The 24,039-nt window shown below is 39.4% G+C and overlaps 3 protein-coding genes across 7 annotated transcripts in view; 2 read left to right on the forward strand and 1 right to left on the reverse strand.

The window, feature by feature from the left end:
• Positions 1–74: 74 nt before the first annotated feature.
• LOC145488647 (uncharacterized) lies at positions 75–23,036 on the reverse strand. 5 transcript variants are annotated; one of them, XM_081467554.1, is made up of 7 exons: positions 22,819–23,036; positions 21,137–21,221; positions 12,529–12,795; positions 11,599–11,871; positions 4,380–4,751; positions 3,701–3,909; positions 75–2,451 (listed from the first exon to the last, which is right to left on the reverse strand). In XM_081467554.1, the coding sequence occupies exons 3-7, from the start codon at positions 12,644–12,646 to the stop codon at positions 2,290–2,292; spliced, it is 1,134 nt and encodes a 377-aa protein (XP_081323680.1). In that variant the 5' UTR covers positions 12,647–12,795; positions 21,137–21,221; positions 22,819–23,036; the 3' UTR covers positions 75–2,289. The 5 variants fall into 5 exon arrangements, with proteins under 5 accessions (XP_081323680.1, XP_081323683.1, XP_081323679.1 ...); XM_081467557.1 differs by lacking the exon at positions 22,819–23,036 and adding an exon at positions 21,597–21,749 and having other exon boundaries at positions 12,529–12,787; XM_081467553.1 differs by lacking the exon at positions 22,819–23,036 and adding an exon at positions 21,597–21,749.
• On the forward strand, positions 8,196–11,630 carry LOC145488649 (melanopsin-like). Its single transcript, XM_081467560.1, has one exon. It carries the CDS (start codon positions 9,756–9,758, stop codon positions 10,857–10,859), a length of 1,104 nt encoding a protein of 367 aa, XP_081323686.1. The 5' UTR covers positions 8,196–9,755; the 3' UTR covers positions 10,860–11,630.
• LOC145488614 (uncharacterized) overlaps positions 22,343–24,039 on the forward strand; it is a 30,626-nt gene continuing 28,929 nt past the window's right edge. The window contains 1 exon segment of the mRNA XM_081467501.1: positions 22,343–22,552. Coding sequence (XP_081323627.1) covers positions 22,520–22,552 — 33 coding nt within the window. The 5' untranslated portion in view covers positions 22,343–22,519.

Here is a 24,039-nt window from a genome sequence, read left to right on the forward strand (position 1 = left end):
GCTTGTTTGTTTGCTTGTTTGTTTGCTTATTTATTTTTTCGTTTTGCAGCTCGGTTGTTTAAGAGGTGTGGCTAGGGAGGGCCGCCCTATTTAGAGTGGGCTTCTACGACTGGGGAAAAGGTAGCCTGTGTACATCCGTCCCCTGGAGAGGGGGTGGATGTACACAGGTCAGGGGAGGGGGAAGGATTTCTTCCCTTGTACGTAACTTCAGGAATATTTAACGTGGCCGAACACAGTTTTCGCGCGCGCTTTTGCTGATGTAATTCAGCGCGCACACAAGGATTGCAAAAAAAAAAAAAAAAAAAAAAAAAAACATGCCGTCAATAGAGCGATCACTTATTTAGTCAACACCCGCTCTATCTGCGCTAGTTTTCTCTATAACTGAGCACTGTATTCATGGCTTTAGTCGTTTATTACAAAGATATGTTAGAAAAAGTAACGATGCAAAGAACCTAACAATTCTCAGCTTTTTCTTTGTTACCGAAAGAACCCAGCTAAATGCAGTGCATGCGTAGTAAGTCAAAAAACTGCGATTGGATAAAAAATTGCACTCTCGGAAATACTCCTATTTCTCGAGAAACACTCATTAGAATTTCACGAAATTTGGCACGAAAATATTTCAGGAAATAAGTAACTGGAGTATTGAAAAACTTTAACGAAGGAAATTCTAGATATTCCAGTGAACCTTCAACAAGGAATGATTAAAGATCTCTGTTAAATTATTAGCAAAATGGTGTTAACTTGTGAGAATCGTTACAAGCTTGTTGCATGCAAATTGTAAAGAAAATCTAATGACTAGATTTTCTACAAATAAACAAAACCGATTTTAAAGGCCTGTTTATATTTATTTATGTTGTCATGGTAACGGCACATACATCGGCTTAACCAACAAAAAACCAACGTTTGTGTTGTTAACTGTCTCAAAAAGCTATTAATATCAATGAAACAATGCTAAAAGTTCTAGAAATGTAAAATTGAATACATGAAAATTACGTTTTGTTAATTAAAACAAGAAAATTCCAAAGATAAGAAACATGCTTATAAAAATTATATGGTTGCCTAGAGAACATCAATTTCTGAGTACAAATCAAATGTAACCTTTATTCATACCATTGCCACTACCATACCACACTATATCACTTTGAAAGAAATGAAAAAATACACATGTCAGTAGAAAACAAATACAGGTTGTAAAACTAAGAAAAATAATCACTTTTAAATGCCTGTGCAGCAGCCAAAGTAGCAGAGCATTCGAGATGGCAGCTGCTAATTCAAAGGTAAAGGATAACAAAAAGATAAGGTAAACAATTTCCATTAGGATCCATCTAATCCATGGTTAGCAGGGGACGTTAACGAACCCACACACTTATCGAAAAGAGTAGGGCACTGGTTTTGTCTCACGGGTTGGTGTTTCACACAGGGTTAACCTCATTGCACCTTTCCCCCTTGGACAGAATTGTCCAAGAAAAATTCCCACAACTACAGGAAAAAGAGTTCTTATGTACTAACAGTAACACGTCATAGGAAATATTTCACATGCTAATTTCAGAAAGAGTGAAAAAGTTTGGCAGCTTCTACTTGCATGTTTTAAAAGTTGTTAACGGTTGAAGTTAGTAGGGACATCTTCTACCTTCCTGATGGAAATAAACTTTACGAAATCTTAACCGATTACAGATATTTTACGTACCATACCGTGTAAGGAAAAACTTCAACTCACGTGAGCTAGACTGTAGCATAATAAAATGTGATCCGAAAATTGTTATGGATAGCCTGGAACTTAACGTTTTATGCTTAACGGAGCGCATTAAGCTTTAGGCCGTCTAATCTTGACCAGATCTGAGCACTATCCTCAATCTTTTATATGAATATGGTTATTATTTTATTTTATTTTTTGTTTAATTTTATTTGGGGATTGCTTTTTTTGGATTAGACACCTAAATATTACCGTGAGTTTGTCACTCAATGTCATGTCGTGTGACTCTCATGGTACCACGGACAGTAGACCATTATACAGTTGTCTGCCCAGTGACCTGGCCTTTGAATGGCAGCGAGGCTGGAGATGACCTTGTTTTGATACAGACCTAACTGCTTTTGTTGTGTACATCAAGTTGTTTTAATACTAACTAGGTGCATTTACATGACAAAAACAGAGAGGTCTGTAGCAAAGCAAGGTCACCTCCAGCCTTGCTGCCATTCAAAGCCCAGGTCACCAAGCAGACAACTGTAAAATGGTCTATTTCAAGAAAACATTTTTACATTCATTCGTTCTTTTTTGTGTCCGTGTGATTATTATCCACTCCCTTCCCGTTGCTCCAAACTAAGTTCCGGTGAAACATCTGAAACATCCGAAGGCCTTGCAGATTGTGTCCCTTCATATCTGCGCTCGGCACCACTTTGCTGTTGTTGATGATCCAATTGAGGATAAAACGCTGTGAGCTTGACTAGTTGACTCTACGAAAAAAATTCAAGTAAAACAAGTCAATAAAACCCTCAACCCTCCACTGTATTTTCCTAAAAGAGAGGATGAACTGATTATAATGAAAGGTGAGTTAATCCCCCAAGGTTATCCTTATCGAGCTACTTATAGACGACTCGCGGTTTCGAAAATCTTAGGAGGGTCCGAAAAATTGTCACCGCTGTGAAACAGATGTTTTGCTCATGTGGACAGTCTAGGCAGCTTTAGTCATCAGTAGGATGCTTTCCATTCAACCAAAAAAAATCTAGAAGTTTTGAAACGCGAGCAACTGGTACGGAAATTTCAGCTTGAAAAGTTTTCGGAAAATCCGAAAATTATTGAGTTTCCCAAATGCACACTATTCAACCAAAAATTTCGGAGATTAAGAGAGAAAAATCAAATGGAAAGGAAATTCTCGGCAACGATTTTTCGAAAATTTGGGGCACATACTTCAGGAATTTGTAGTGGTGAATGAAACGATATTTTCCCGGAATTCCTGGGTGAAAGGGAAACTTCGCTATGTGTACCCCAACTTTCGAAATTTTCCCACCGAAATATGTCCCCTCCCCCCCCCCCCCCCGAATTTCCGGGATTTTCGTTTGAATGATTCTCATTTCGTAAATTTACCAATTCATCAACTTTTCCAGGAAATGTGACGTACCTTGTGCAGTCGTACGTTTCGAAAACTCTGGAAATTTATGTTGAATGGAAAGCGTTCTCAAATGTCTAGAAATTCCTAAAAATGCTGTCGCATCCGCTGCTGGAAATTTCAGGAAATTCGAACCGAATTTTTCCTCAAATGGAAATCACCGATGTTTCCATCGACTATGAAAACATCCACGCGAAGTACGTGGTGGCATTATTTCCGGCAGAACTGGGCACTTATCTTAACTCTCTTATTAATTACCCTTCATTTTCTCTTGGGTCTCTATAACATGATATAACGATTCGAATGTTATTGAAGAAGTTGAGAATCTTTCTGCTTGGGAAAAAAAACGAATAATAACTTTGCCAGCAATTAAACAATTTTTTTAAACGCCTATTTGATTATCTCTTTGTTACCATGATTATCCCAGATAAATCATTGTCAAGTTCACTCGTTGTGTTTCCCTAAGCACTTGCGAAAACGGAAAGTATGTTTAGAGCCCTATTTAAGATGAAGGAAGGACCTTAGACATGGCCCACTGATCATGACTTTGAGCCTAGTGTCCCAACCAACTGTGATAACGACTCTAGCTACCGTACCGTAGGGTCATTGGCCGAGTCATTCTCAGGCCGCAGAACCTCCATTTTTTCTGACTTCTTTCTCTTCTGGAATTCCCTCAGTTTCTTTTCGAATACAAATTCTTCACTGCGACGTCGAACAAAACACAGCACTGCAACCACCACTAAAATCAACAGAGCAACCCCTCCGCAAGCAAGTGGAAGAACCAGTGGTAACGACGTCGACTTCTCTGTGCATGAAATAAGGGTGTAAAAGCAAGTGAAAACAAAGAACGGTCAGAAGAGCTCTTGTACTGCTTGTGCCCCTTTAGCCCTAGGGGCTATGGAAGCTTTTACTCGGTAACTCTATATTAAAGCTTTGACAATCAAACTTGAAATGTTTAAAGCACGTCCACGAAAAATTATTTCCTCTGAGGTCCTTAACGAAAAGCAAAAACAAAAAACAAAAAGAAAAAGAAAAAGAAAAAAATAAACGAAATAAACAACAACAACAGCAACAAAAATAATTTTGCATTTCATGAAATATATTTATGAAAAGTGAAAAAACTATCAAAAGCTGGCTTAAAAACAATCAAACCGACGATAAAAGCTAAATGATAATATCGTCGAACTTTCGAGGAAACGAATCAAAAATGGGGGAAATTCGACTGGATTACTTTCGACACACAGAGAGTGACAGAAATGCGTTATTACAGTGTACCTTGAATGTCGCAACTGCTTCTTCCTGGACATAAGGTAGTTCGAGCTTCATATTTCTCTTGTCCTCCAAGTGGCACATTGTTTATCGAAGGATAAAACAAGATTCGTTCTTTTTCAGCTCCAGCGCAATTTAACACAAAGGCATCTCCATCTCCGGTAGTTGTTGGCGTTGTGGAGCACTGGAGAAACGTCATTGACTGGGGTTGAGTATAGGAAGAATACTGCACTGATATCTTTGCATGTTTCTTGTTGTCAGTGATTCTGATGGAGTTGTTAAAGCGGTCCTTCAGCGCTACCCGGAAGGTAAATGCTCCTTTCTGGGTAGTATTTGTCACGACATCTTGAACGGAGCTTCTCATGGCGTCGATGGGGTCTAAAGAAACATGCACAAAAGCAATCCGGTTAAAAAGCAACGATCGACAGTTTCAGATAAGAAGTAAATTTATCATATGGCGAGCTTGTTGACGATGAAAACAAGGAATCTTATTGGTTCCCGCTAAAAGCAAAACATAGTTTTTTTTTTTCAAGTAGATTTCTTCCGGCATTTGTCGGTGTTGGAGACAATTTCAGGCAGACGAAAGCAAGGTGAAAAGAAAATGAATGATCAGATGGTGAATTTGATCCCGTTTTTGAAATGATCTTGAATTGAGTAATTACATGGGAAAAGTTCACTGCAGGCTGAAATTCAGACTGATTTGAGGCAGACTTCACTTCACTTCACTTCACTTCACTTCACTTCACTTCACTTCACTTCACTTCACTTCACTTCACTTCACTTCACTTCACTTCACTTCACTTCACTTCACTTCACTTCACTTCACTTCACTTCACTTCACTTCACTTCACTTCACTTCACTTCACTTCACTTCACTTCACTTCACTTCACTTCACTTCACTTCACTTCACTTCACTTCACTTCACTTCACTTCACTTCACTTCACTTCACTTCACTTCACTTCACTTCACTTCACTTCACTTCACTTCACTTCACTTCACTTCACTTCACTTCACTTCACTTCACTTCACTTCACTTCACTTCACTTCACTTCACTTCACTTCACTTCACTTCACTTCACTTCACTTCACTTCACTTCACTTCACTTCACTTCACTTCACTTCACTTCACTTCACTTCACTTCACTTCACTTCACTTCACTTCACTTCACTTCACTTCACTTCACTTCACTTCACTTCACTTCACTTCACTTCACTTCACTTCACTTCACTTCACTTCACTTCACTTCACTTCACTTCACTTCACTTCACTTCACTTCACTTCACTTCACTTCACTTCACTTCACTTCACTTCACTTCACTTCACTTCACTTCACTTCACTTCACTTCAGGAGAAGGAAACTTGGACATGCGTGGTGACAATGAAACAAGATGGCGGCCTCCAGGAAGAAATTGTTGCAGCCGGGGCTAAAATTATAGTAAGGCTAAAGTTTTCCAAGTAAACACCCCTTACAGTCGATGTTTTTTTAGGTAAACTTGGCAACGCTGTGGCACTTGGTACCAATATTGTTTTGAGCTGCAGTTTACTTGAAGCTAACTTCGCTACTTATAAATTTGGTCACAAGCAAGCTTTCAAGTAGTACATCAATCACGAAAGACCTTGCTCGCCTTTCCAAACACCGAGAGGAGGGTTCAAAACACAACGCTTACGGATCCGGTCATTTTGGAAAAGCTCTGTTTTCAAAAAGTTTTCGGTCCACACCAAAAGGTGAATCCAGCGTTTACAAATTCCTCCTGTTTTGATCAAGAGCGTTTTCGAAGAGCTCCGTTTTCGTGACAGATTAGTATGGACGGTAGGCCTAACGGTGGAAATAAAGCTGCGTTTTCAATTTTTTTCCGGTATAGTGTGGACGGAGCCATACAACTTGATGAATTATTAACGAGTTTGAAAAGTTCCTTTTAAGTGTAGATAAGTTTCTGTTTAGTACGGTCATTATGTTTTCTCGTATTTAAAGAGATCATACCACCTGTGTGTTAAAGAGGGAGAAGATAATGCCCTATCGACAGTTTGTCCACAGATTAATAGACACTGCGATAGCTTGAGTAGCCTGTCTGCAGTCGTCTTCTATTGCTTTTGTTCCACCCGACAAAGTGGCGACTATGAAGCGTTGTCGCTTATCGTGTTCCAAAGAGTATCCTGCTGTTCACCTTTCAAATTTCACGTTTTTAATATGCTAATGTCAATGATTTAAAGGAACTACTTCACGATTTGCAAGTCTTGAAAAGTTTAGCCTAAATTTTTCAAGTTTGTAATCCGTGTCAGTCTTCTCCATCCTTAGCCATCCTAGTCCCTTTATGGTTTACCCTTCAGTGTTTTCCTATCTTAGTAAATTGTTATATTCAGGTTTCCCTCAATTTAAAGTTTGTTTCCTTTAAATCAACTGCATTTACAGGCGCGGTTCTTTATATTTGCCGTTCTCTTTTAATGTCGGTTTTCCGAACTATTTAGCTTCATTCAACAAAGCAAACAAATTAACAAAAAATAATTATTATTCACATCAACCTATGGCGAGAACAGATGCCGCAGTGGTGAGAACACTTGCTCCCACATACGTGGCCTGGGTTCGAATTCTGGACCCGTCGACATAGAAGTGGGTTGAATTTGTTTTTGGTTCTCACCTTGTTCCGATAAATTTTTCTTCGCGTTCTCCGCTTTTCCTCCTTCCACAAAAACCAGCACTCCTAAATTCAAATGCTATCTTGAAACAGTGGACGAAGGGATTCTCTGCACGATGTACTAGTGCAAATTCTTCTTTATTTATTTATTATCGATGCGGTGTACACACGGAATATTGAAATTGATTTTTAAATTTAAAAATAAAAATAGATGATTGCATTGTTATCAGTCAATACAGAAATCTGTTTTGACTGAATGAAGTTTCAGGACTTAAAAGCAACATTACCCTTAATGGCCGTCAGATAAGGTAGTAATATTGAAATGCATGGTTTAAATTTTTTGTTATTATTATGCAGTGCTTATTATCAAAACACACATATCATCGTAACCAGACAGTTAATCGATTGTCAACTTGGACAAAATTGTTTTGCACTGACAAAAAGCAAAGTTTCAAAATAATACCTTTTCAAGGCTGCTTATGCATGGATTAATTCATCGTTGAACTAAGAAAATGCGTGAATTTTTTAAATTTCTAATCACATTTTAAAGGCCACTTTTCATGCAAATATTACACACGCTAAGTTCTTTTTAATTGTTACAAATATTCGGTAAGTCCCGAGAAAACACCATTAAGAGTTGTCGGCGGCGTGGGATGAAGGAAAAACAATCCTGGCTGAAGTGCTGAAATCCATTTCGTGATCACGTAAAAACAGATCAGCGTAAAAGGATTAATCAAAAATATTAATGACGAGTTAGGAGATTGTAAAACTTGTCATCACAACGAGACAGAGGAAAAAACAACCTCTTCGCCCAACAAAATTCCATCAGGAAAAAAACGGTTTAACATGGTCGAATCTTATAACAGCAAGAGGAAAGATTTTAAAAGCAAAGCCGATGTTATTTCTCAATTTTCGTGAATGTCTGCTTTACCAGTCGCGTTGCTGCGGTCAGCCATGTTGATTTCAGCTCGGAGTTTTTGAAAAGTTTTTTAATTGTCTTCGGTAATGTAAAATGAAGTAATATATAGCCGATATTCATGAGGTTCAAGCTTAATTGCTTTTTCTTTGTGCACATTCGTCAAGATTCTGGATATTGCCAAAAGCGCTTTTCATTTAGTTCTGAAGCGCCAGCAATTTGCATCATTTAGTCAAAATATTACTTAAAAAAATTAAATGCTATAAGTTCGGATGATTTTCGATTCTGTACCGTATACTTGTGTGAAGAGTCCCTCTTCTGGGTCAAATCTGGAGCAACAATTGAAGGTACATACAAATTTTGGGACTATTTGCGAATGGTCTTCACTTTCACGACTTTGCAGTTAAACGTTGTAACCAGTGTCTGTTGCTTCTTCAGAGTAATTTTCTCAGTTTGTCGATATTGCCGGGCGGGGAAAGTAACAAATCAAGACGCGAGGAGTTTATAACATTCTGAAGATGAAGTGTACTCGAGAAGCTTGTCACCTTCCTATTAGTACAAACATTTGCCATTGAGAAGATTTTAACCAAATTCTGAGAGCGATATTTAGCTCGTGTTCCGTTTCCTCGCAAGCTTATAGCATTTTAAGTCAAGGACTGATCGGAGTCTGGTTTAATTTTTATCGCAACTGCAACTGGATGAAAGTCGAAAGGGGAATGAAATAGAAAAATATGTAAAACAATATATTAAGAAATAAGAATATAGCTTTAAAAAATGACGAGGCAAATGAATGCTCTGGGACGAGAACACCTCAGGTTGGGGATAGGGTATTTTGGTATCCATCTATGAATTATTAAATTAAAAGAAACCTAATTTAAATCTACATTAACACCTTATTTCGCAGGTTTACTTTAAATTTGCTTATCTTTTTTTCCTTCTTATCCTTCATTCAAACCTTAAAAATCATCATAAAAATCTGAAAATTCCATGACCAATTTCACTGTTAACCTATTGAAGCACATTGCATGGTAGTGCAAAAAACAAACAATATGCTATATGTATGTGTTTAACCAAAAATGGGCAAAAAAAGAAAAATAACGATATGATGTTTGATAAAAAAAAATCAGTACTATTGCACAAAGATCGGAAGAACGACAAAAAAGTCAAAATAATCAAGTATTTTGAATGGAATGAACAACACATCAACAAGATGTCTCCATCACTGTCGGTCCTTTGCAAGCCGTGAGGCTTTCTTCCAGTTAAGGTTTAGAATCTGAAGTTTCTGCCTTTGCAGTCCTCCTCCTCCTCTAGCATAGCTTTCTGTTTTTTTTTTGTTTGTTTGTTTGTTTTTTGTTCGTTTTTGTTATCAAAACTTGCTGTTAGTTGTTATGTTGTTATGATTTATGGGAAGATTTCTTCGTCGGTTTTGTAACAAGAGCTGATTTGCTTAGTGCGGAGTTGACACGGTAGAGCACACCGAAACGGATACCTTTAGTCGAAACTCACCGTCATGATGAAGGGAGGCGCGGTGGCCTCATGGTTAGTGTGCTCGTCTCCGGATCGAGCGGTCCGGGTTCGAGCCCTGGCCGGGGACATTGTGTTGTGTTCTTGGGCAAGAAACTTTACTCTCACAGTGCCTCTCTCCACCCAGGTGTATAAATGGATACCGGCGAACTTAATGCTGGGGGTAACCCTGCGATGGACTAGCATCCCATCCAGGGGGGAGTAGAAATACTCCTAGTCGCTTCATGCTACAGAAACCGGGATAAGCTTCGGCCTGATGGGCCACTTGGCTCGTATGCAGACTTTACCTTACCTTTACCCACCGTCATGATGAACGTGTTGTTAATTACTCTATTTCTTTCTCGTATACAGAGACGTATTGTGTTCAAATTCAGGATGTCAGACAAAAGTGAAGAACAAGGAACTGCAGAATCACTTAGTGAGCAGACGCATTACATCTTCGCTGGCGTGTATGGGCTTCTCACATTCACAGCGTTCAGTCTTAACACGCTCGTGTTGGTCACCTTTCGAAGCGACCGAAGTCTTCGAACACACTCTAACAAACTTATTCTAAGCATGGCTGTCGGTGATTGGCTCCATGCGCTTCTGGCTTACCCCTTTGGAATTGTCGCGAATGTGTCAAAGGATTGGCGATCCAACCATGCCAGTTGTTTGTGGTACGCCTTCATCACAGCATTCTTATCATTCGGCGTAATTCTGCACCACGCCACCTTCGCCATCGAGCGAGCTGCTGTAATAAGATACTCCGTAGCCTCGGTTTCCATTGAGCGAAAACTCCGTTTCGTTATCATTGGACTGTGGATGTTTGCCTTGCTTTGGAGCACATTCCCTCTGGCCGGATGGTCGGCCTACGCTCCTGAGGGAGCGGGCTTGCTTTGCTCGATTCACTGGCAATCTTCTGATCCAGGAAATGTTGCTTTCATAGCTTGTATCTTCTTTTTCTTCTTTGTCGGGCCCATTGTGACCATGGCGACAGCATATTACTCTATTTACCACACCGTAAAAAAGATCTCGCAAAATGCGCATGACCTGTGGGGGGAAAACGCTGCGCCCACTCTGGAAGCAGTTCAAGGAGAGTCCAAAACTTCGCGCATGGCATTCATAATGTCACTTTGCTTCATATTTGCATGGACACCGTATGCAATGGTTTCGCTATACGCCGTCATAAGAGTGCCGAAACCGATTATCTCCCCTTTGGTAGCAAGCTTACCAGCCATTTTTGCCAAAACAGCGGCTTGTTACAATCCAATCATTTACTTTTTGTTGTTTAAGAAATTTCGGGCTAGCCTTCGAAAAACATTGCGGCCATTAGCAGGATGCGGACGCTTCACAAAGCGAGACGCATATAATGTAAAGATAGAGCTGGTCACGGCTTTAACTGGTTCTGACAAGGACGGAAGCAAGGATTAAGTTTAACGCCGGCTCAGTTCGAACGGCGAAGTCCTTAAAAGGGGAACGTAATGCGTCAGAAAAGAGGCGTTTTTTTCTGTCTAATTCATCCGAAACAACCTTTTGATTTATTCCGTTGAACTTGACTGTCTTAGTTTTACCAGTCGATAACCGATTTGGTGAACATTTTCTGAGAGAATGTTTGTTTGTTGACAAGAGCCATAACTGTAACATAAGAGCTTGAATTGATCAAATATTGCGCTAAGTCGAACAAAATAAAATTGATGTCAGGTCTCAGAAAATTCCGCCCGAGTGCATACGCGATAATATGTTCCAAACATCTCCCACAAACAGATCTCCAAAAATACCTTTTAAACCTTTCTCTAAAGAGATTGCTATATAATTTTATCAATTTAATTTATAGAGACATTCTGTTGTCATAAATATAGACGTATTTACATACAACTTGTCGCACGTTCTATTTTTTCATGTTTTTTTTTTTAAATTTGTACAATGCATGTTCTGGATTTTCCGTTATTTTTTCAACCACAAGTAATTTACTGTATACCAGATTGAAATTTGAAAGCCATATCGGGATACCCACTGACTTGGAAATTTTGGTGGGGAGTTTCCTGGGAAGTGAAAAATACAATTATTGGTGTCGTTTTTGTTACTCGGGGTGTAAAACAGATAACAAGTATAAAGGAAGTATTTTAAATACTTACATCGCTAATTCGTGACCCAAATACTTATTACTTACACTGAATAAGAATCTTTTTGTCGGCCCACTGCACAAGTCTATTGCTCAAGGTCAAGCCAACTCGGAGTCGAGTATTGGGTGGAAACTCAGGCACGTAGCATGAGACAATAGAATCCTTACAGATCCCCTGCTGGGTCTTCTTCGTCCCGTTCCCAGTCTGAAATCTGACGAAGTACTGCATCCATTCTTTGCAAGAGATACCGCTGACGGTCAAGAAGACGTTTTGAGCCGGTGAGACAACTGGTGGAGTGATATTAGTTACTTTGAATGGTTCTGGAAGGAAAGTGAGGATATGTTTTATCGAACAATTAAGATATTCGCTCGAGTTTTCTATCGCTTATAGAAATCGCGAGCGAATAATCTTTTTATTTTAGTAGAAATTAAATCTACTAGTCGTTTAAAGCTTTGGCTAAATCCTCTTCACAGACACTTCGAAATCGTAAAGAAGAGGACGTCATTTTGTTAACAAATGCACACTGTTAGGTTACTCACAGCGGAATAGATAGTGAGTAGCGAAACCAATCAGAGAGCGGCATTCGTCATAGAACGCGAGCGGAGGTATACTAAATTGGGTTATATAGTGGTAACTCGAGGTGGGTTAAACTCTTTGTTTGCATTGAAGGAACTTATTTCGATTGAAACGATCACACCAAAATGCCCTCCCTCCCTCCCTGCCTGCATCACCCCTCCCCCTCCCTCCGTCTCTCCTTCAGAACGGACAAATATATGATACGACGCGGATGTGCGTGTTTACTTTTAGGTATTGATTTAGAAGACCAAAAAAGTTCGACAAGGATAACTGATAAGGAATTAGAACAGAACTGAGTAGATGTTTAGATTAAGCTTTAATTTGGCATGCTTAAATCACACAAACAAGTGTCTACAGTTCATTTGTCACATCTAAATCGTAACGATGTTGTCACCACTCACCATAAAAGTACAGTGGCTTCTTAGTTTTAAACAGCTTCCCGTCAACATCAAGATGAACCGAGACTCTGTCGGTGTTACGTATCGGTGGTGTGTCACAAAAGATAAAACCGTCTTCCATTCTGGCCGGCACCGAGATCTCCTTGAACCGGCATTGAAGAGAGGTGTTTGACGTCACGTTCAGTTCCCTGTCAGTTTTAAGCGTCAGAGTGGTGATTGCTCGTATAGGAACAACCGCTGGCTGAAATGCTTGTATTTCCTACTGCAAAGCTAGGGCAAAGAATCGAAAACTTTAAGATGTACTGAGTGTACAGGCAGACCACTCTATGTGTTCGTGGTTAATAAATATGAAACGAACAGAATCTATGAGGTTTATGAATGAAGCTCTGAAAATTGCATATCTAAATTACATCTCGGTCTGAATATCCCAATAAAGTTAAATGAAACGTTAATCGACTCTCCTGGGCCGTCTAAAGCGTCTTTTTGCGCAATTACTTTTGGCCGGAGACCGGTAAGACAAGAGAGGGAGACAAGGCTTGCAACTTGGCGGCCGCCAGCCTCGACCCTCTCCACTTCAAACTGGAATTACCGCCAAAATACCGAAAATATCACCTGAATGGCGACGGTTGTTGATTAATGAGATTTCTCCCTATCTCTTCACCGAATTTGAGCTTCATCCCTGCAACATTTTCTGAGAAAATCGATGTTGAAATCGGGAATATAGCTTTCTCAATATGATCGGTGCCAAAGTCAGCGACCAAAGGAATTCAAGGCACGCAGGCCGTTTCAAATCTACCAATAAGCACTTGGAATCCCACGTAAAAAGACGATTCAGACGGCCCAGGAAGGCGAAACACACCACACGTGAGTCGCATAGAGTGGTCTGCCTTTGCCCTGGGTATTGTTATTAATGACATGGTAATATCGCTCTACATGGCCTGGGACAAGTACAAGACAGGATAAAAATATAAGCGGACAGCTAGATCAAGCCCGACTTACTCGTTGGGTGGGAGGGCGGCTCGCCAACCTCTTCATTGTCGCGGCCCCGAATAGAGTGATGGGGTGGAACACAGGTGAATTTTGTTATACTGTCATTTGCATAATCCCCAGAGTACAATCACCAATGCAAATTGAGTTTTCAAAGAAACCTAGTGCTGAATACAAAAAAAAAAAACAAACAAACAAAAAAAAAAATGTCTAATTGAGGCGATGTAGAGAAATCTATTATGCGCTACCATTTGTTTTCGCGTTTACGGCAACAGTTAAAAGCGTCAATTATAACTTTCATGCGTGAAATCGATCTTTCGATTATCATTACTCTCGAGCCTAAAAGGAGGGGGGCTGAATGTCATCCCCCGCCACCCCCCAATGATCTTGGACAATTTCGGAAAGGGACTTTACACGGTGATCCTGGACTTTTTTTTTTTAGCTATTTACTTATTCGTTTTAAACATCTCGATGTGCGAATTGTTTCTCCATGTCATATGACAATGCTATAGCAACTGCGTTTGTTTGACATACGGCTCAAAACAAAAATTTTAATGCATCGAGCTTTCGCCCTAGGGAAGAAATATAAACAAATTGAAGGCTTAGTAGCGGTTGCGTTAACTTCGCCTGCAGTTTGCACTTGTCGAAAAGTTGTTACGTTGTTGAGCCCATTTTTTTTTTCTCAAATATCACTTAAAAAACTGATTCTCTGCATTTTAACAACAAGCAAAAAAAGTCAAACAATACGAACGTGCGAAGGTCAAATATTTCGCCTTTTTACTCTCCTGCAATCGACTTTTTCTGCTAATTCGGATGTGCACGACACACAAATATCCGGCTTCTGTAGAGCCAAGTGACAGAGTGATATAACTTGGAAAATATTGTGGTGAAGTAAACACACGCAGCCTTATCTAGAGATCTCCATTCTACTTTATTCTTCGCGGAAAGCAATTGAGCAAATGTTACGTTATCTGAACAAAGCTTACTGAAATCGCACGGTTTTCAAAAAGCTTTACATTCAAAACAAGTAGGCGCCCCACCCCCATTTTTTTCCCATTCTTTTGTTTTGTAATTCGGACATAAATTGGTCATTATCTGAGTACAGCAAAAGTTACAAACATGAGAAGATTTGGGCGCGAACGTCCTTAACTGAGCACAGAAAGTTTGTGTGAAACACAGTTAGGCTCTTCCCCAGGATCTTAACGGTATTCTCATCTAAGAGGGCGGCTAATCGAGGTACGTGCTGTTGGTGTGGTAATGGAACGTATACGTGCACAGGAAAACTACCGAGATAAAAGACATTCCACTCATATGTGTCTTATGTGATATTGCGTATAGCACTTGTACACCGGAAATTGGTTCTTGAGCTTCTAGTTATGCAAGAATAAAGAACAACTTCTAATACAGCAAACGGTTTCTTTTTTGCTACAATACTAGCTACAATAGTTTTGCTTCTTCTGTTATTTTTAATCGTTAATATTGACCAGAAGTTATACACAGCGGCTTAACAGACGGTCACTATTTGAGATAAAATGACCTTGAATTATTTCATCTTTGGCAGCGTAAAGAGACAATAATTTTTAATGGGTTCATCTACAAGTCAATTTTTAGTACAGATTACGATTGAAATTTCCATTTGATTTATTGATGTTATTGATAACAGCTCACACCTAGCGACCGGCTACTTAAGAATGACTGACTGTTAGGATCGAGAAACGCCGGTCAACGACCCATTTGGCAAATCGCTCATATTTTGCCCAAAGATACCCTTAGGTGACCTAATTCTAAAAATCATATTATAAGGTTCCAGCGAATTTTTATTTTTCAGAAATTCGCGAAAATTTGAAAGCGCGGTCAAAGTGCAGTTTTTCGTGTAATAAAATGACCGAAATAAGGTGCGAGGACGAAGCGCTGCTAAAGTCTTAAAATAAATTAAATTGACTTCAAACTTCACACAAATGGGGAACAACCACTCTAATTTATTCCTCGTTTTAAACTGATCTCAGATATGTTGATATAGTGGTTTTCCAAACCATTTTAAAAACACCTATGAAGCGTGTGAAAAATAACGGCAAAATATAGGTCATGTTTAACAGCATAAAAATGCACCTGGTACCTCACTTTCCGATTATTTTACTTTACAGCCTTAAAATATCATTATTAGACATATACCATGCCAAGTTTCATGCTCGAACTCGCAGTATTTCCCTTTGAGAAAAACGAAAATCTATGTCAATGTGTTGGGCGCAAATGACACAACAATTATACACAAACAAGAGACAAATCAATTTCAATAGCGAAAGTAAAAGGCTATCATTAATCAATTCAATCAATTAAGCAATTCACTGCTATCAGTAGAAATATAGTGTCCTCATAATGTCCAATACATAAAAACTGTTTTTAGACGTTTTCGATCTTTCTTTAATTTCCTGTCCGCCGTCATGTCTAGTTTGTCATCGCGTGTATTTCCTTAATGTCAACAATACTGTGAATGGTTCTCATAACAAACGCACAGAGGTTTCCTGGAACCTCGATGTTTTCGATTCACCAAAACGCTTTAAGTTCGTCAAGACACAATGATGGGTCAACTTGGAATGCTGTTTAGCATTAAGGACGTTAAAGGACTGTAAATTAATCGAGTTGAAACATCTTGAAGCAAATCAAAATCGCGCCCTTATTCTAATTGCTAAACAGCCGATCTCCGTTCAAGTTCAAGAAGTCGAGAGGTTAATTCGGCAATGTATCACCGGTACAACAACAAAATCAAACCGAGGTCATCAAAAGTGTAAGTTTAAAAGTGTAGTGGCAAGTTCGAAATAAATTTCGCCTATATGAATTGGAAACAAGAAGTGAAACGGTCTGACCCGAAACAAATAAACGAAATATTAATACGACTAATTTAATCCGAAAATGTTGCAGAAAACATACCTAAAAGCCGTCGATTCCCCTCAATACCACTCCACATTGCCTTAAAGAGGCCAAGCTTTCTGCTGTAAGAATCAGGGGCCTCATGAATCTGTTTTTATTATATCGGCAGCCATGCTGCGTGGCTGATATTCGAGACTCAGTAAAAGTTGTCACACAACCGTACGAGCAGCCCAGTCACGCTTTTATTGCTTTCGCGAAAATGTTCAACATTTCGCAATTACAAGTTTAAAGTAGTGACAGTAGATTGAAATGCGCTTTTTAAAGCTGTCCTATCCAGGAGCAATTATTTCTTGTTCTTGAATGGCTTTTAGTTGTAGCTACAGTGGGGGAAGGGGGGGGGGGGTACTCCCGGAAATTTCGAATATCTGTATGCCGTGGAAGATTAAGTGGTCTCTAGCTCTTAACGCCAACACTGAAACACCAGATGATTCTCGAAGTATCACAGGGATCACTAAGCAAAATAATTTTGAGTTTAGCTCCGCTGAGTCAGATACCTGTTGGCGCGCATATTGCATTGACCGTGGACAGGTGGAAAAACAGTTAAACCGGAAAAGCCTGTTGCACATTGTAATTCAGCGTTGTCCAACACGCAATCGGTCTGGTTGTAATGCTAATCGTATTTGATAGAATCTCAAGTTTTCTTTCGACACATACTCACGTACTGGGGTGGTGACATACTACTAAATGGGCGTGGCCGGGAGCCACGAGTCAAGTCAGTCAACTCGCAAAGCTCAACCGAGAAGAGTGATAGTGAACCACTGGTGGAAGGACTGCAGATTGTCCCTACGCCTTACCCTAATAGGCCTCTGTGTTATTCTAATGAACTGATGCTGTTACAATGATACTATTTAGCTTTATGAACATGCTAATGGTAAAGGTTTTCTTTTGCAGTATAAAAGAATCATTAATAAGTAGTTCTTTGTGAAAAACTATTTTAAGAAAAGTAAGCTGTTCGCGAGATCTATGTTTTCAGATGTTCTAGAGTGATTAGTTTGTTAGGGCACTGTTACGCTACGCCTGCGCGCAGTGTCGGAAAAAGTACGTTAGATCACCTGTTTCTAAGTTGATAAAGGCAAATTAATCGCTGCAACGAATTTGGAAAGGGTGAGGATTCCAACCTCGTTCCCAGAGTCTCTCATCTTACCACCCTCTCGTTCCCAAATTCGCTGGGAACGAGGTTGAGACGATTCGGCCGTTAGTTTTTCCTCTAAAGGATCTCCCTCCTCTACTCCCACTCCCTCTCTACAAAAAATTGACGATCCTCCCCCCCCCCCCCGGCAAGAGATGTTTGCTCAATACCGAAGAAGTCAAACATCGACAGTTCCTAAGAATACTTCCGGCAAGTGCAGTTGTTAGTAAAATACTTCACAAGCGCTGAGTATGGAGCTATTCCGCGCACGAATGGGAGAGGTATATCTAATCCCATGTCTTCGCACCCGCACCGTAGCATAGGCAGTTTCAGGTTCTTTAGGCCACCCTCCATCGCCAAGGCACAGGGGTCTTGCTGGTCGTATACCAAAGGATGCTGGAGCTGAACTATTTCTACAACTTCCTTTACCTGACTAAAATTGCTCTCCTCTTCAGATGCCTGTACATGCATCTCATCAGCATCACTTTGGCGCAGAGCGTCACTTTGTGAGAGAAAAACTAGCACCTGAAAAAGACGAATATTATAAGGGTCCCGGGCTCTACGCATCTCGCGCGCCACCATTTCGGCGTCAAGCTTTCGGCCTGTCGTTTGACCAACGCGGGATTTTGCCATGAGATACGATTGCTGCTTGTCATTGACTGCCCTGAGAGCCCAACCCCCTTTTAAAGCAACAAGGACTTCTTGGTGACCTACTGTGGCTTTGAGTTAAGCGCCAACGCTTGCTCCAAGCAGGGTTTGTAGCACATTTTGGCTAAGTCCATAAGGGAATGTCTCTCCAGGGACTAAGTACATTTCTCCAGTGACAAGTGCCTCTCTAAAGTAGACAGCCTATGAAAGATACGAATGCAGCTGCCTTGAAGACATTAATACACCCTGTCGTGCATGGTTACTATCCATGGAAGCATCAGCAGACGTTTCCTCGGTCACACCCGTTGATACTGGCACTGATGTTAAGGTCGCAGTGTTCGTACCTCTTTACAAAATGACCTGAAGTCTCCTTCAGAGAAAAAGGCTTCCAGCAGAAATAAACAAAGAGCGATGTCTGACTAAATTGCAAAAGAAACCCGTGACCATTAGCATGTTCACAAAGCTAAATAGTATCATTGTAACAGCATCAGTTCATTAGAATAACACAGAGGCCTATTAGGGTAAGGCGTAGGGACAATCTGCAGTCCTTCCACCAGTGGTTCACTATCACTCTTCTCGGTTGAGCTTTGCGAGTTGACTGACTTGACTCGTGGCTCCCGGCCACGCCCATTTAGTAGTATGTCACCACCCCAGTACGTGAGTATGTGTCGAAAGAAAACTTGAGATTCTATCAAATACGATTAGCATTACAACCAGACCGATTGCGTGTTGGACAACGCTGAATTACAATGTGCAACAGGCTTTTCCGGTTTAACTGTTTTTCCACCTGTCCACGGTCAATGCAATATGCGCGCCAACAGGTATCTGACTCAGCGGAGCTAAACTCAAAATTATTTTGCTTAGTGATCCCTGTGATACTTCGAGAATCATCTGGTGTTTCAGTGTTGGCGTTAAGAGCTAGAGACCACTTAATCTTCCACGGCATACAGATATTCGAAATTTCCGGGAGTACCCCCCCCCGCCTCCCCCACTGTAGCTACAACTAAAAGCCATTCAAGAACAAGAAATAATTGCTCCTGGATAGGACAGCTTTAAAAAGCGCATTTCAATCTACTGTCACTACTTTAAACTTGTAATTGCGAAATGTTGAACATTTTCGCGAAAGCAGTAAAAGCGTGACTGGGCTACTCGTACGGTTGTGTGACAGCTTTTACTGAGTCTCGAATATCAGCCACGCAGCATGGTTGCCGATATAATAAAAACAGATTCTTGAGGCCCCTGATTCTTACAGCAGAAAGCTTGGCCTCTTTAAGGCAATGTGGAGTGGTATTGAGGGGAATCGACGGCTTTTAGGTATGTTTTCTGCAACATTTTCGGATTAAATTAGTCGTATTAATATTTCGTTTATTTGTTTCGGGTCAGACCGTTTCACTTCTTGTTTCCAATTCATATAGGCGAAATTTATTTCGAACTTGCCACTACACTTTTAAACTTACACTTTTGATGACCTCGGTTTGATTTTGTTGTTGTACCGGTGATACATTGCCGAATTAACCTCTCGACTTCTTGAACTTGAACGGAGATCGGCTGTTTAGCAATTAGAATAAGGGCGCGATTTTGATTTGCTTCAAGATGTTTCAACTCGATTAATTTACAGTCCTTTAACGTCCTTAATGCTAAACAGCATTCCAAGTTGACCCATCATTGTGTCTTGACGAACTTAAAGCGTTTTGGTGAATCGAAAACATCGAGGTTCCAGGAAACCTCTGTGCGTTTGTTATGAGAACCATTCACAGTATTGTTGACATTAAGGAAATACACGCGATGACAAACTAGACATGACGGCGGACAGGAAATTAAAGAAAGATCGAAAACGTCTAAAAACAGTTTTTATGTATTGGACATTATGAGGATATTATATTTCTACTGATAGCAGTGAATTGCTTAATTGATTGAATTGATTAATGATAGCCTTTTACTTTCGCTATTGAAATTGATTTGTCTCTTGTTTGTGTATAATTGTTGTGTCATTTGCGCCCAACACATTGACATAGATTTTCGTTTTTCTCAAAGGGAAATACTGCGAGTTCGAGCATGAAACTTGGCATGGTATATGTCTAATAATGATATTTTAAGGCTGTAAAGTAAAATAATCGGAAAGTGAGGTACCAGGTGCATTTTTATGCTGTTAAACATGACCTATATTTTGCCGTTATTTTTCACACGCTTCATAGGTGTTTTTAAAATGGTTTGGAAAACCACTATATCAACATATCTGAGATCAGTTTAAAACGAGGAATAAATTAGAGTGGTTGTTCCCCATTTGTGTGAAGTTTGAAGTCAATTTAATTTATTTTAAGACTTTAGCAGCGCTTCGTCCTCGCACCTTATTTCGGTCATTTTATTACACGAAAAACCGCACTTTGACCGCGCTTTCAAATTTTCGCGAATTTCTGAAAAATAAAAATTCGCTGGAACCTTATAATATGATTTTTAGAATTAGGTCACCTAAGGGTATCTTTGGGCAAAATATGAGCGATTTGCCAAATGGGTCGTTGACCGGCGTTTCTCGATCCTAACGGTCAGCCATTCTTAACATTTCGCATCCGTGAAAACAATATAAAAACCGTCTTCATAGCATCACGCCAGCAAGCGATATCGCAAAGCTTGCAGAAACTTGCAATTGGGTAATAGTATCTTGCTAGAGAGAGAAAAGGCATTATCAGAGGAGGGAGTGGTATTAAAAATGTAGGGATAAAAAGAAAGGCGTGAAACTCCTTTTTATAACCGCCCCACATTTTGATATTCCTATACAGCTGTATCATATAATATATGTTTTTTGTTTAATAGATGTCCGTTGGACGTTGCTTCATTGTTTTGCGGAGATTACGTTATTCCCAATCTCAATAATTTTTTGGTTATGTATATTTTGCTGTGAACGAGGTATTACAAACTTACCTTCATTGACTCCACACAGCATCATGCCCGCAAGCAACAAGAACGGAATTTTCTGTAAGCTGTTTGGTCTCATTTCTTCAGCGTCCTAAGGATACGAAAACAGGGTGTCAATGTTTATGATAATTTCAGTGTATTTTTTCAAGCATATATTGAGTCAGTGCAAGGCTCCTAGAAACTGTGTGTAACATTCATTGTAAGTACGATATCTCACTAGCTTGCTGTGTGGAAACACGAGTTTCATCAGCGACATCTGGATTCCTATATAAAAACGACTGTAGGAAGACAATATGTGGAACATTGTGCAGTTGCAACTGTCTTTGCAGTGGAATGGCGTTTAGGAAACAACAGTATGCAATATATAAAACTTTCAGTTTTGCGCTTCTAAAGACATCTAATAGGGAACTATTTGTAATAAATAAAAACATCCGACATGCCAATTAATCTCATACAGACTGTTTACCTTTTGGTACTGTGTTCGTCTGGTTTAGTTTGCTTTAGACATGAGTTAAATGACTGTGGTAATATTATTTAGATTCCTTTCCTCTCGTGCCGGACTGTTGCGCCATTAATCAATTTTTTTACAAGTACTATGAGGTATCATGTCGCGAATTGTTTGTTGTTCACGCACATATTAATACTGAAAAGTGCACACGTATACTTTGTTTTTGCCTTTCTCAGGTCCAATACTAAACAGCGGTCACTTTGGTCTTTTTTTTTCCTTTTAACGGTTTGAATCTTTACCGCCTTCTCTCAGTTTAGCCGACTTTACTTGCCTTCCCTTTTTCCCTTTATCTTATTTAAAAAGTTCGATAATTAATAGGACTCATTTTGTTTTTGCCTTATCAACCTTCAAAAACCGACCTCTTGAAACCGCATACATTAACTGATATTAGGTGACAAATAACCTTTCATAATTCTAACACTACAAAGGAAGGTTAAACAAACACCCAGGTGATGGTCTTATTTTTTGTATGTGTGTTTTGGGGGTATGTTTGTACCAAGTTTCTGCCATATTAAAACGTGTTGAAACTTTAAATCAATATGATATCGTAAGGAGTTTTTACAGAATCCAGAAAGGCCACCAACCTTGACATCTGTGTATTGACAAGGCGGAAGATTTTTCCACGTACTAGAGATCAGAATTATACTGGTAGCAAAATTAGGCAACTTGAGTTTCTATTGATGAATGAAACCGTTATCAAAATGTTCCGGAAGTCTATACTTCAAGTCAAAGCCTCGACTTTCCACAGTTCAAAGATGCAGCAAGCTTTGCTAAGTTGATATGTAGCATGCGGCTGTCGTAGCTAGATACTCCAAACGATCTTACAAGTCTGAAGAAGAATTGATCGTGGTCTTAAATTTTGCAGGGAGACGTACCCAAAGATGGTGATTTGGATTCAGGCACTGGTGTGTTTGGTAAGTGTATATGAGAGATAGTTATGTAACAGGGATCAACCACGGCATTTTGAGTTACATTGTCCACGTACAAATGTACCTTTGAAATAAAGGAAACCTGAAAATAGTAGTTTACTATAATAGAAAAACACCAAAGAGATAATAATAAACCATAAAGGAAAGGGGATGGTTAAGGATGGTTAAGATTAACATGGATTGCAAACGACGAACTTGAAAAATTTAGGTTAAATATTCAAAACGCTCAAACCGTTGCGTAGCTCCTTTACCTGCTAAAAGCAAACCCAATTGGAGCTGTTCATAAGCAACAATTAGGATTACCCTGGACTTTATGTCATTCCAGTTAAATGGTTTGGCGTGATGAGGAGGAATGAAAAGCAATTGAAAAGCATAATAGGCGTACGTGACAGCTGTACCACTGTTTGCATTGAAATTTTTTTTTACTTCCTGGAAGCATTGCCATTATTTTCTTTGTTTGAATTGTTTGTGTTTATGTTACACTAAGGGCAACAACAACAACAACAACAACAACAATAACTTTATTAATGTGTCAAATACATTCTAGCCGAGGATAAAAAACCCTCTACTAATAGGGGACACATAAAATAAATAAAATAAATTATAAAATTTAAAAACCTAAATTTGATATTTACAACAAAAAGAGACTAAAATTTAACTACATTATTTACAGTAATTCCAAAGATTTTCGTGCGTATAAATATACAGGATATTAATTTATTTCTACCCGGTGAAATCAAAACAAATTGTCAAAGGAACACTCAATGAAGGTCATCTCATTTCCCATGGAAATTCCAGTGGATATTCGCTACACTTTTCTATGAAACATCTCGCGAAAAATTAATAAGTTTGGCTATAAGTTTGGCTAAGAATACAGCATTATCCCACAGGTTTGAATGTAACACAAATAAGACGAGTCCGAGGATTGTTAACATCGTTGAAAACCAAGTTTTGGTTTATTACAATGCAAAAAGATTGTTACAATATTTCGGCTGTATTTCAGAGTCATAGCCACGTAGTTTGATCAAAGCAAGTCGACAGCTTATAGATCAAGGCTAATTAGGCGTACATCATGCCATTTCGTTGCTTGGGTATAGCTTTACAGTTTGTAATCTCGCAAGCATTTCTTTACCGGCCCAAGATTGTTTCAAAAAAAAAAAAAAAGTTTATTTGAAACAAAAAAAGAGAGACTACTTACACGTTTGGGCTATGCATTGATTGACTACTTACTCGCCTCAGCTCGACTGGGCAGAACCCTCTGTCTTCCATGCGTCGTATGAACAATATCCAGTGTGTTTGCAATGGAAAAACTTCAGACAGATTCGGGCCATCTTCGGCAATCGTCGGATTTAATTTCTTTAGAAATTGCGAAAGTACTAAAGTGATTTTCGAACGAACTAGATCCGCGAATGTTCGAAACCCGGTTGATCTTTGAAAAAAGACCTCTCGGGCTAAAGATAACCGAAGTCTTT

The sequence above is a fragment of the Orbicella franksi genome, chromosome 5 (assembly GCF_964199315.1).
Source record: "Orbicella franksi chromosome 5, jaOrbFran1.1, whole genome shotgun sequence".
Lineage (NCBI taxonomy): Eukaryota > Metazoa > Cnidaria > Anthozoa > Scleractinia > Merulinidae > Orbicella > Orbicella franksi.

Coding starts and splice junctions, on each gene's coding strand:
- LOC145488649 (XM_081467560.1), top strand. CDS start 9,756: ATGATGAACGTGTTGTTAATTACTCTATTTCTTTCTCGTATACAGAGA.
- LOC145488647 (XM_081467554.1), bottom strand. CDS start 12,646: ATGGAAGACGGTTTTATCTTTTGTGACACACCACCGATACGTAACACC. Junction 11,872..12,528: donor GAAGCCACTGTACTTTTATG/GTGAGTGGTGAC, acceptor CTTTCCTTCCAG/AACCATTCAAAGTAACTAAT. Junction 3,910..4,379: donor AAGCAGTTGCGACATTCAAG/GTACACTGTAAT, acceptor TTTCATGCACAG/AGAAGTCGACGTCGTTACCA.